Source organism: Gasterosteus aculeatus, chromosome 10 (genome assembly GCF_964276395.1).
Source record: "Gasterosteus aculeatus chromosome 10, fGasAcu3.hap1.1, whole genome shotgun sequence".
Classification (NCBI taxonomy): domain Eukaryota; kingdom Metazoa; phylum Chordata; class Actinopteri; order Perciformes; family Gasterosteidae; genus Gasterosteus; species Gasterosteus aculeatus.
This window is the reverse complement of record NC_135697.1, coordinates 380,457-394,328: the sequence shown is the minus strand read 5'-3', so window position 1 is coordinate 394,328 and position 13,872 is coordinate 380,457. Positions and strand designations below refer to the sequence as shown.

Genomic DNA, 13,872 nt, shown 5'->3' with positions numbered 1-13,872 from the left:
AAAACCGAAACGACTCGACTATTTCTAACTTCTTTCCATAAAGATTCAGCTGTAGTTTCCCCTTTTCCTCCGTCTAGAATAGACCATCGCTTTCGTTTTTTCAGCTGAGAACCTAAATCCCCATTCCTTCCCCCATAATTCAACTTGTTTTATCCCTCCTTGTATTTTACCTACACTATGTTCCAAGTTTCTGCCTCTTTTCCATAAGTCTCCATCATCTGCAAATAGTGACCTTCCCACATCTGTTGAGACCTTTCCAAAGATGTTGTTTATTGCTATGGGAAATAATGGAGGACTTACCACACTCCCTTGCGGTGTCCCATTTTCTATTTCATATTTCCTGGACTTTTCCGTTCCTATTCTTACCTGGATTATTCTTTTACTTAAAAACTCCCATGTCCAATTAAAGAGGTTCCCCTTAATTCCCATTAGATGCATTTTAATCAAAAGACCTTCCCTCCAAAGCATATCATATGCCTTTTCTACATCAAAAACACTGCCGCCACATTTCCTTTATTAGCCTGTGCCTTTCTGACCTCGTCTTCTAGGCATAGGATTGAATCCAAGGTTCCCCTTGTTAGGGGCCCGGTTTTATTAACAGTTTTTCCCCCAGTCTGTGCTTTTGTTTTTTCCACCTATTAGTTTCCACCTGTGTGTTCCGCCTCCGGCCCCGCCCCTCTCCCACGTGCCCAGCTGTGGCTCATTCCGGGGATCACTGGTGACGAGCATAAAGGCTCCTGCTGTCAGAGGCTCGTCGTCAGTCCGTCCCAGTACCCAGGCTGGTCTCAGATGCTGTTGATACTGAGATACAGCAGCTAGACCAGTTTATTCATGTTTTGGTGTCAGACCCACGGAGTACCACGGAGTGCACGTAACCTGCTTTTGAGTTGGACTGTGAGTATGGTGTCGGGCCTCGGGTTTCCACACCAGACCCTGCTTGAGCCACCCCAGACCGCCAGACGTCGGTGGAGTTTCCCTCCCGACTCCAGTTGAGCCAGAGGAGCGCTTTCTGTTTCCCGTATTCCCCTTGTTTGTTTTTTGTGAAAAATAAAGTAATTTTGGCTGAAAATCCCAGGCTGCTGTGCGTGTGCTTTTGGGTCCACCAAATTCACCTCACCCCCCCTAACACCCCTACCTTTCCTGAAACCCCTCTGGCACCCAACTAACATCTGTTTTTTCACCACATAGTACATTAATCTCTCATTTTACCATCCGTTCCATAAGTTTACATAAATGTGATGTTAAGGCAATTGGTCTGTAATTTGCTGGGTCACTTGCATCTTTTAAGGAAGCCCCGGCTTCCTTAAAGGGACAATCACCGCCTCCGTCCACCTTGCTGGTATGCTACCTTCCTCCCACACCTTGTTGTATAACGTTAGTAACTTATTCAGCCCCTCTCCACTTAGATGCTTCACCACAATATACCATATTTCATCATTTCCTGGGGCCATCACTCTAGTTTTGGCAACTGCTCTTTTTAACTCTCCTATTGAAAACGGTACATTCAATTCATCCCCATTATTCTCCTTCATCCTCAATGCCTCCCTATTTCTATCTCTTGTTTCCTCTCTAGTTCATTTTCCTTCATCACTGATTGTTATTGCTGTGTATCTTTACAAATGTATTGGCCGATGTCTCGGCTTTCTGTTTGTTAGTCACCGCTACCTCTTCTCCATCTTTTAGCGCAGGATAGCTCCACTCTCTGTTCCCTCCCATCTTTCTAATCATTCCCCACACTTCTCCTACTGGGGTTGTATTTCCGACTGTGTCACAAAACTTCCTCCGGTACGTCCTTTTGCCTGCCTCACTGTCTTTCTCACTACTGCCTGCGCCTTTTTAAATTGTATCATATATTGATAGTTATGAGTTCATTAACTTGGGGTCGTCGTGGCGCAGGGGGTAGAGCGGGTGCGCTGGGAACCGCAAGGTTGGTGGTTCGAGTCCTGGCTGCCCTCTGTCTCAAGTCGAAGTGTCCCTGAGCAAGACACCTAACCCCTAATTGCTCCCCGGGCAAAATGTATAAAAGCCATGGGTTTAAAGTGTAATGTAAGTCGCTTTGGATAAAAGCGTCTGCTAAATGACCTGTAATGTAACTTAAATGCCCCGTTTATCTTTCTAATTGCCTCTTTACACGTATTGCTCCACCATGGCACCGCTTGCACTGCTTTATTTACCATTACATTTTGGGATAGACTCCAGTGTCACTGCCCTGATGCCTTCTGTTATCCTCTCATTTAGGGATTCTACAGGCATATCATCATTAATCCTCTTCAGGTGCCCTTCGCTCTTTTCCTTAAACCTCTCCCAGTTTTCTTTCCCAAAAACCCATTTTCCTCACCGGTCTTCTTTTGTTACTGGCGTATGATTATCTATTTTACAGAATATCTGGCAGTGATCACTTCCTATGGTGCCTACATGATACACCTTCCATTCACACCCTGCTGCAATGTTATTTGACACTAGTGTGAGATCTAGTGCCGACTCCTTTCCTGTGCTGAAATTGATCCTTGTATTACTCCCATCATTTAGGCAGACTAAGTTTCTTGCATCCAATAGTCCTTCTGTGGTTTGGCCATTTCCATCGGTACTTCCACTCCCCCATAGCGAGTTGTGGGCATTGAAGTCCCCACACCCTACTATATTTGGCCGATCTTGCCCTTCTATTGCTTCCAATTCTCTTAGCTCTGGCTTTAAACATGGGTTATAATAATTCACTACCACAAATTCTTTCCTGTTAATCCACACTTCTACTACGACGTACTCCATTTCTTGTCCTACGCCCACTATTCTATGGGGAATACCTTGTTTTATAAAAGTAACACAGCCACCCCCTTGCCCTTCTTTCCTATCTCATCTAATTGCTACATACCCATGTATTACAAATTCCAAGCTTGGCTTTAGCCATGATTCTTGTATGCACAAAACATCTGGTTTCTCCCTTCTGCTATCTATACATTTCTTAAACTCTTGTCCATTGGAAATTAAACTTCTTGCATTCCATTGAAGCATTAGCATGGTAATCACCCAACACATGACTGCTGGCTTGCCTGTATACTAAGACTGTCTCTCACTTTCTCCCATTTTAACCCCATCATATCAAGATGATGTATTGCTGCTTTAACTATTATTTGAATCCTTTCGGTTTTTGACTTAACCTCGACAGTTGCATTTATCACCCCTGCTATGAAAGTGACCAGCTTCTCCTTTTCTGCCCATACCCTGATTCCATTATTTCCACTGGCACTTGGGCTTCATTAATACGCTATTCTGTCTGCTTCTCCTGCCTCACCACTTTAGCTGCTTCTGCATACGACGCATTTTCTTTCCTTCTTGTTTGTTGGACTTCCAGCTCTCGTCTCATTGCTTCACATCCCCAATATGCAACACTATGCTTACCCCCACAGTAAAAAAAACAACTAAAAAAAAGCGGACGGTGTTGTAGGGGCCAAGGGTAGCACAGTGATGGATGACGCCGTGGTGGGTAATCGCTGCACACATTGTGATGTTCCCTCCGCGCTGGCCAGGGACTGGCACCCCTCTTTCGTCTTTGTGAGGTTGAACCCAACCTCATCAATGAAGATGAACTGGTGCTCCAGTCTATGGGAAATAGACAATAAAGCTGAATAGTGTGTAAATGGTCTGCTCCAGGAAATAACAGAGGGAGTTGGTAAAATGTTATTTTTTCTTTCTGCACCGTTGTTTATGCTGAATCCCATTAATTTACCATACTAGACTTATAAGAACCTCATGTTTTGCGCGGCGCGTGTCTCGAGCTCGTATGAAGATTTGTGTCTTTATTATGCAACAAAAAAACTTTTTAGAGCAAATTTCTTGCATTGCAAACAAAAATCAAGTTTACTTATGAAACTAGAATTTTTGGCTACTAAACAAAAACTTTTTCTCTCAAAAAAGTTTTGGTCTAAAAAAAAAAAGCTTTGTCTGGGAGCAAAAGCTTTTGCAATCCAAGTTTGTACGTAGTGGGCGGAGCTTATGCCGCTGAATGAACCAGGAGCTTCTATTGGTGGTTCGGCGGGCGCTAGGTGTCTGTTTCCACCATTAAACACTGACGGGCGGCGACTGTCACGAGCGATACGGAGGAAAGTTGACTTATTTGTATTTTGTCAAAAATATTTTAAATGCAGCAGCAATTCTTTTTGTTTTCATGTTGTCAATGTTGTGGAGCAAAAGTTTTTGTTTTGCAGCCAGACATTCTAGTTTCAAGGGCAAAACTAACAAATAGTTTATTCTCAGTTTATATTGTGGCAAGCCCATGGGTATTCAGAAACCTTTATATAATATGTGTGTAAAATGTTTGTTGACTGGTGATTCACATTTTTCAGACAGGACTAAAGATGAAGAGGACATTATGCAACCTGTCCTGAAGGTCGTGGTCATCAATGAAAGATCTGTTGATCGTCATCGAGGGAAAGAAGTGTGGCAAAGGCGTGCCTTCTTCTCATGGCCTTCACTTATGCAATGAACTGGGGTCTTTCTGAAGGTGGATGTGTCAAAGATGTCTCCCAGTCAGGACCTTGCACAGCAAACCTTTAGTATAACTATACAACTACCTGTCTGAGAATGAATACTGAATTGTTGCAAAAGCCAACTCATGTTATTGGTGATGCTTGTGTTTTGTTGATGCAATTTTGCACTTTTATGGTTAATTGAAAATTGTATCTTTATAAGGATCTTGTGTTTGTCAGTGTGATCTCTGTTAAATGTTCTTGAATGTTTTGAACCACTGGCAACCACTTTTTATATCTGTATTGGTTGTATGTATCTATATAAGTCAAATGACAAATAAAAGAAGCTCATTTCATGTCTTGTTGAAGCCTTATGTTAAGATCGTTTTATTAAATATTATTTTATTAAATAGAAGTAGCCCAGATTAAAAAATGCAAAAATGCTTATATTTGAATAGTGGTAAATAGACAACATATCGTAAAGTACAGCAAAGCCAATTAAATAACACTGAAACATCTAGTGATTTTTACTTGGGTTATGTAGATGCCCTTCTTCATTCCCTTGTACTTTTTGTTATGTATGTTATGTTCATTAATGTGTGTCAATATGTCCACAGCAAAAGCAAAATGACGTTGACCTGGGAAAAATGGTCAGCTTTCCCAATGAGCTCCCACACTTCAGCATCAGTTTCCTCAAGGAATTGATTACATTGACAAGGCCGCAGTCCCCTCTGTCGTATGAAGTTGACGGGTTTTACAACTGGCTCACTACGTGATCAAGCTTGAATATACACAGTGCTTCCTGATGGAGTATGCAGTGTGTCCTCTTTTACCTTATCCTGGATTCATTTCAGCGGCCCAACTTATTTTTCTCTTAAGTTTGGCATTCCGTCAGTGGTGAAATTGGCAAGTTTACACCAAGGTAGCTTTAGATTCTAAATGGCACCGGACACCCTGTCATACAAGTTTTCTCCTCGTCTTGTGCCTTTTTAGATATTCCGTGGTCAAACATTCCTTTTACCTCTAAATTGTCATTAATCCCTCTGATAAAGACGAAGAGTCGACAGTGTCTTTAACATCATTACTTTCGTCCAGTGCTAAGTGGTTCCACACTTAGCACTGGACGTTCCACACGGCGAGTCACTGTCATGTGTGATTACAATTTGTTTTGTGTTTTTTAGTCAAGGTCGTTTTGCTCTCTGGACACAGGACACTTGCTGCCTCCCCCATGCATTCTTTAAAAAACTCCCCTTTGGAGAAAAGTTTGCTGGCCTTTGCTAGTTGGAATGCTAGTAAATAACTTGCCTTGGTGCTTGACCCTTGAATAGCAGTTTGTCGGGAAAAAGTATTTTGCAGAGTCTATAAATGGGCTGAAAACCTCTGCAAAGTAGCCGTCCGTTCTTGCGTTGACTGGTCGCTGGCGTGCTTGGTGGGAAAGTGGCGGCTGATGTTATATTCTTTGAAAAACGCAACCGTTTCTTGGCAAATAAGACATACAGCCTTTGATCGCAGTTTGGTGAAAAAATATTCAGCTGTCCACTCCTCATTGAACACTCGGCACTCACTGTTGACTTTTCTTTTATTGGTACACTGATTGTTACTGAAGGTGTCAGGCGGGCAAGGCAGGACCTGGATGCAGAGTTTTTGAAAAACAAAAGTCAAAAATTCGAAATCAAAAAATGCCAAGGGGCAAAAACGCAGGTGGGGACCGGGAACAAGACACCACAGGAACCACGAACATGCAAACACTACATCCGACATTCAACAATGATGCGCCGGGGAACGCAAGGTTGGTGGTTTGATCCCCGGCTGCTCCCTGTCCCATGTCGAAGTGTCTCTGAACAAGACACCTAACCCCTAATTGCTCCCCGGCCCCAATAAAAAGAAGCAAAAAGCCATGGGTTAAAAATCCAATGTAAGTCGCTTTGGATAAAAGCGTCAGCTAAATGTAATGTAATGTGTCTGGAGGCTAAATGAATGCAGTCTACTATAATTTGGACAATGTTGTACCAATATTCAACGGGTCTGATATAAAAGCCCATATATGGCATTCGGGCCATTGTTTGCCCATGTCTGCTCTACCATCTTGACTTTAGGAAAGTGATTCTGTAAACAGCTTTGTTTGCTACATACTCATTTATATGCATTGAAGCAATACTACGATACTGCTGCCTGACTACACCTAACCCCAAAACAATCTCTTCAAAGTACACCAAGATACACCAACATAAATACATTGTACATTTGTCAGCCAGCAGATGCTATCTTGATCTTGAAATTGTATTTAGCCAAACAATAATTGCTATCTCAATGAAAGTAAAAATGTCATTTTTCAGCCCGGGGTATAACGAGACAGTGGAAAGTCTAATAACCCTTGTTGTTATGGATTGTCTCTGACCCCAAGTGCACGACACCAGACACAGCTTAGGTTTAGCCGGAAAACGGCGTAGTTTATTTCACAAAATAACCAAATACGAGAAACAAACCAAAAAAAAGGCAACTCCAAAAACTTCTCTAGTCCGTGGGCGCTCTTAGTCCAATCAAAAAATGAAAACTCACACGATACTCACAGGGAAAACAAAAACTCTGCGTAGGGAATTCCGGAAGGGTTTCCAAGAGGAGCACAGGGGAGGAACAATCAACCCTCTCTGGGGAAACACAGAGCACGAACTCACAGCGAGCCACTGGCAGATCTGCTTCTTAACCTCCCTGTGGGATGAGCTGACGAGCTGCAGCTGTGGCGATGAGCAGAGCGGCGTCAGGTGTGCGACTCTCTGGCTGGTCGAGCCCTAACACTTGTGTCTGACTAGACGTCAAGAAAGTGTAGTTCAGTGTGGCTGTGAAGCAACAAGGCTGACACGCCTTTTGCAGCAGCACAATGACTGTAATCCTGCGGGGTAATCGTCCTTTTCTCCCTCTGACGCATTACTCATCCAGGAACGTTGCCAACACAGGAGTCACAATACATGAAAACGGGCTTTCTCATCTCTTGCCCCCTCTGTTTTATCAGCAGTCACTTTATCACTTTCTTACTCATGCATCCCAACTCTGCCACAAATAATCTACTTTCTACCCTTCCTTTGTCTCTTGATTATTTCTCTCCTCTTACATCAACAAGTCCACTTGGTACACGTCGAGTGGGCCACTATGCGAGCAGCAAAGAAAATTGCGAAAATCCAAACACCCTGACAAGTGGTTTGCTTATCAATCTATCCTTTCTTCTTTCTTCTGCTTCTATTTTTCTACTAAACCACTATTCAATCCTAATTCTTTAACTCAAAAAAACTGTTTTCCAACCTCTTTGATCCCCCCAGTTCTCCTCCTCCCTTCACCCTTCTACCAATCCACTCTGTCAACTATAGATACAAAGATACTACAAAGATAGTCAAAAGTTTTGGAACTTCTTATTCAATGTTTTTGCTTTATTTTCTCAATCAACAGGTGTGCCTAGGAAAGAGTTCATTTACAGAATGTATTGCCTTCTTAATGGCTTCAAGACCATCAGTTGTGTTGTACAGGGTTTGAGATTTTTGGTTCCAGTCGCTGTGTCTTTGTAAGATGCGGATAAGGTATGCGGATGGTTTCTATATGTGTGGCTCCTGTTACATTACATCACATGTCATTTAGCTGATGCTTTTATCCAAAGCGACTTACAATAACTGCATTTCAACCATAGGGATACAAACTCAGGAACTCCGTGTGTGAATTTTCTTGGTAACCCTGTGACCTAAATTTGAAGCCTACACTATTATACTGTCACAATATTACAGAGACCACAAAATGAATATACATAATATATGTACAATTTGAATATCAGCTCTGGGAGTCATCCTTTTAATTGTTGCAGCAGAAGAAATGTTTATGAAGCTACTGCCGTCTGCTCCCCAGGCTCAACAGGAGACCCAGAAGGCAGCTCTGCGGTATGAGAGGGCCGTGTCCATGCACACTGCTGCCAGAGAGATGGTGTATGTGGCGGAGCAGGGCCTCTTAGGGGACAGGAACACCATGGACCCAACCTGGCAGGAAATGCTGAACCACGCCACCGCTAAGGTACACACACAGCAGGCACGTGCACAGATGGACCCATAACGGTGCTCAAGCACTTGCCCTTTTGCCCTGGACAGTGCCACTTCTGCTTGAGCCCAATTTTTTTCTTCATTCATCAATAAGAATACAAATGACTGTCTGTCATCAATTCCTCCCTATATGTGTTTTGATATTTGGCGGGGCATTTATTTGAGTTCTTGTGGAATTTTGCCCCAACATGCGCTCACAAACCCCGCCCCTCCCTTCAACCAAAAGCCAAAAGGCTGCAGCATCGCACACAGGTGATGACGGTGTTCATGGGAAACCCCCGACGTTGTTTGGTGATCCAAAACATTTCCTCGCAATTGGTCCAACGTTTCCTAAAACATAAACAAACAAAAAACACAAAAATCGGTGATTTCAAAGCCTTATCCAGCTGTTTACTGATGTTTGTCATGTTCAATAAAGAGGGAGAGGGAGAGAGATAAAAGCAGGCAGTTTTACTGTTCTACAAATTAAGACAAATTTACTGGTAATTTAATTATTGAAATGAAAGGTAGGTCTTAAGTTGAGCTACATGACAGTCTGGGGAGGTATATTGTTGCACATACCTGTGGTATACATATTATTAGTAATGATGCTCATGCTTAAAAAACGTCCTGGGTTACGTATGTAACCCTAGTTCCCCGAAGGGACGGACGCTGCGTGTAATCGCAGTGGGAACGCCCTCAGCGTGACGCTATAGGTCTAACCAAATTGGTTGGCACCTTAGGAACATAACCTGGTCTCGGACAGAGAAAGGCCTTAACCATACCATGAGCAAATTCCAGACACGAGGGAGCCACCGAAAGTGCTTGAATATCACCAATCCTTTTTAGAGATGAAATAGCAAGAAGAAGGATAGTCTTAAGAGTAAGAAACTTTTCCGAAACTTCCTCGATGGGCTCGAAAGGAGCAAGGGAGAGACCTTCTAATACGATGGCCAGATCCCAAGCTGGTACCCTCGTGCGAACTGCAGGCCTCAGCCTCAGGGTGCCACGAAGGAAGCGAGATATAAGTGGGTGTCTCCCAAGGGAACCTCCACTTGAAGGGGCGTGGTAAGCAGCTAAGGCCGCCACATACACCTTCAGTGTGGAGTGGGATAACCCTGTGGAGAGACGGTCCTGCAGAAAATCCAGCACTGTACCAACCGGGCAGTTGACTGGGTCCTGCTGGCGCTCTCCACACCAAGAGGTGAAAAGTTTCCACCTCGCGGCATATAACTTCCTCGTGGAGGGAGCTCTGGATTGGAGGATGGTCTCAACGACCTCAGCCGAGAGACCAGAATCTATGAGCTGGGCCCCCTCAGAGGCCAAGCCCACAGCCTCCATAGCTCTGGACGGGGGTGAAGGATCGACCCACTCGCCTGAGAGAGCAGATCTCTCCTGATCGGTATCTCTAGGGGAGAGCCGTCGAGGAGAGATACTAGGTCCGAAAACCATACTCGGGCCGGCCAGAACGGGGCTATAAGCAGGAGACTGAGCCCGTCCCGGCGAACCCTCTCCAGAACTCCTGGGAGCAGAGCGATCGGGGGAAAAGCGTACAGGCGTGACCTCGGCCACGGATGTACCATAGCATCCAACCCCAGTGGGGCTGGCTGGCTGAGAGAGAACCACAGTGGACAGTGTGATGTCTCTCGGGACGCAAATAGGTCTACCTCGGCACGACCGAAATGTCCCCATAGGAGCTCCACCACCTCGGGGTGAAGACTCCACTCCCCGGGCCTCGGCCCCTGCCTCGACAGGATGTCTGCCTCCTGATTCAAATACCCCGGGAGATAAATAGCTCTGAGAGAGAGAATTTTCCCCTGGGACCACAGAAGGATCTGACGTGCCAGCCTGTAAAGCGGGCGAGAACGCAGACCCCCCTGGTGGTTGATATAGGAGACCACCGATGTGTTGTCTGTCCGGACAAGAACATGGTGGCCTCTTAGGTCCGGGAGGAAATGTTTCAGGGCCTGAAACACTGCCAACATCTCTAGACAATTTATGTGCCATAGACGGTGATGGTCCTCCCACAGACCCTGAGCGGGGCGACCACTCATGATCGCCCCCCAACCCGTGAGAGAAGCATCTGTCGTTAGCATTACGCGACGACAAGGAGCTCCCAACACAGGGCCTTGGGACAGAAACCAAGGATCTTTCCACACAACCAGGGCGCGATGACACCGTCGCAAACTCATGATCATGCGAAGCGGATTTCCCCTCGGGGAGAATCCTCTGGTTCTGAGCCACCACTGTAACGGTCTCATGTGCAGGAGGCCAAAAGGTATCACGTTGGACGCAGCCGCCATGAGACCCAACAGTCTCTGGAACTGTTTTACAGTGGATGACCGGCCTAGCTTGACTTGATGTACTGCGGCGAGAATCGAAGCAACACGAGCAGGTGACAATTGTGCCTGCATCGTCGTCGAATCCCACTCTACACCGAGAAAAGTGGTTCTCTGTAATGGAGAAAGAACACTCTTCTTGGCGTTGAGTCTCAACCCCAACCTCTTGATGTGAGCAAGAACGACATCTCGATGCCGAACCGCCTGATGTTCCGATTGAGCTAGAATTAACCAATCGTCTATATAGTTCAGAATACGGATGCCCTGCAGCCTGAGCGGAGCTATAGCTGCATCCATACACTTCGTGAACGTGCGGGGTGACAGTGCTAGGCCAAACGGAAGAACCCGATATTGGTAAGCTTTATCTTTTTCCTTCATAGATGTCTGACTCAACCATAAGTGCCTTTCTGTGGCCACCATGGCTGCCATAGATCGACCAATAGATTTAGCGGACTCTCTGGTGGCACGCAGAGTGAGATCAGCAGTCTGCCTAAGTTCGCTAATCATATCAGCCGAAATTTCACCCCCTTCAGAAACATCTTTGAGCAGGTCGGCCTGATAAGCCTGCATAATAGCCATAGTGTGCAAACACGCAGCCGCCTGCCCAGCAGCCGAGTAAGCCTTCCCCACCAGCACAGAGGTATTTTTTAGTGGTCTAGATGGAAGAGCCGGTGCTTTAAGTGAAACCGAAGAAGCAGGAGAGAGATAGCTCGCGAGCGTCTCCTCCGCCTTCGGCATTGTTACATAACCAGCAGATTTTGCACCAAAAATGTTTCCATAAGCATTAGATTGATTCGTGTAAATTCTGCTAGAAACCGGTCTAACCCAGGTCTTTGAAACCTCATCATGAAGGTCTGGGAAGAACGGTAAGCACCGGCGAGAAGGTTGAGGTCGTGCAGACAGAAATCTATCATCAAGTTTGCTTCTAATTTTAGAATCCTGTCTATCAGCTGGCCACTCGATACTGAGCTTTTCAACAGCGCGAGATAACACATCCATCAAACCTTCTTCATTTGCAGTATAATGTGAGACACTAGTTTCCTCTGATGCAAAACTTTCGACATCCAGATCCTCAGAACTGGATAATCTCAATTCAACATCATCATGTGCCTCCACCTGGGCAGAAGTAACCACCGCAGCGCGTGCTTCCGAAACCGGGTGAAAGGCACTGGATCCCGCCGGAGAAGGCTGAGATAGGGCGGGGCCCGTCTCAACATCGCCGGTGAGATCCATCTGCGAACCCCAAGACAAGCGCCGCCGCTCTGCCTCAACAGAAGCGGGACCCGAGCCTTGGGGAGCTCGCAGCATACCACTCTCCTCAAAGAGCGATCGCCGCGAGCGCAGAGTTCTAAGAGGAAAGCGTTCGCAATGCTTACAGTCGACTCCCTCAAGAGCCGACTGGGCATGTTGAACACCCAAACAAGCCACAAATAACTCGTGTGAATCCCCACCCGTGATATATCGAGTACAGGGAGGAACACACTTCTTATACTGCTCGCTCATATTCACAAACACAATCGACAGATTCAGACACACAACCGAGCTGCTGAAGTAAAAAAAGCTGGCGTGTTGTGTGCTCAGGGGATATTTATAGCTTCCTGGTCGATGACGTCACTCGCCGTACGCTCTTTCTCTCCATTGACTGATTTCATTCATGCTTCAGACGCGTCACGCTGAGGGCGTTCCCACTGCGATTACACGCAGCGGTAGTCCCTGAAGGGGAACAAACGTGTGTTGTCAGCTTTATGGAGAGTATGTAAGTCACTCTTGATTATTATGCATAACAAAATTTGCAGCATAATTCCAAGAAAAGAGAGACTTCAAAAGAAGGTGGTCAGGGAACTGCAGCGTGACCGTTCAGTTTTTAGCTCAGTGACGATCTCCGAAAAAAGACCGGAAGCTCCGCAAATGACGGGTTTCGGGATATGCGAGCTTTTGCAACCGCTTTAGGACACCTTTTAGCTAAAGAGGACAATTCAAGTGGACGTCATGAGCGATGTGAAAGAATGAGATGGCGCGAGATCTTGCAAAGAGACCTGGGATGTTTTCTGACCACCCAGGTAATCATCAACAAACCTCAAGTGCTAGGCTAACAAACGCCATGTTTCAAATGCTGTTTGTAGCAACAGCCACACATGGCCACACAGCACAATTTTCTCTAGGCTACGGAAATGTGATACACAACGTATTGTGGCGCTAACTATTTTCTGCTGAAAGGCAGCTTTACACTTCTTATTTATAGTAGCAACACCCTCGAACTGTAACATGATAAAGTACAACTACTCGTACCTTATTGCTTAAGTACAATATGGCCTTGTTTTGCCTGTTTTGGCCTGTTATTCATTTATTTATTCAATTTGAGTTAGTTTGTAAACAAAAATAAATATCTAATTTGAAAATATCCTACTGTGTTTTTTAATTAATTATTATTTTTAATTTCATGAATCATTTTTGCGATGGGTGCCCTTTTGTTTTGGTTTAAGCCCGTGCCCCCCCAAAAAAGAAAAAGACTTCTGGACCATGGGTTTCTGTTTTGATGTAAAACAGGCAAACAAGCGGGTGATTTTTGAGACCTCTATTTATAGATTTACCTGAAAATATTGTGAGTGAATTTTAAAATGGTTGAGTACCATTGTTTATTTGATACATTTGTCGTCTTTGTTTATCACTAACATCTGGAATTTGACAACAGAGAGATCAAGGGATGTGGTCACAGAGAGGACTTAAACAGCACTGGAAAACCTGTACCTTATCCTAGGTTCTATTCAGCGGCCCAACGTATTTTTCTGTTAAGTTTGGAGTTCCATCTGTGGTGAAATTGGCAAGTTTACACCAAGGTGGCTTTAGCTTTTCAATGACACTGTGTCATCTTTAGAGATTTCATGGTGAAAAATTCCTCTTGTCTCAAAATAGTCACTAATCTCTCTGATAAAAACGAGGAGTCAACAGTGTCATTACTTCCATCCAGTGCTAAGTGGAATGTCTCTGCTTTTTTGTTTAACTCTTGAGTTGAGC

At 44.9% G+C, this 13,872-nt stretch overlaps 1 protein-coding gene across 1 annotated transcript in view; it reads left to right on the top strand.

Annotated features, from left to right (window-relative positions):
- Positions 1 to 13,872, top strand: part of sh3bp5lb (SH3-binding domain protein 5-like, b) — a 48,711-nt gene that overhangs the window by 11,452 nt on the left and 23,387 nt on the right. The window contains exon 4 of the mRNA XM_040188998.2: positions 8,352 to 8,513. Coding sequence (XP_040044932.2) covers positions 8,352 to 8,513 — 162 coding nt within the window. The remainder of the gene's footprint in view (positions 1 to 8,351; positions 8,514 to 13,872) is intronic.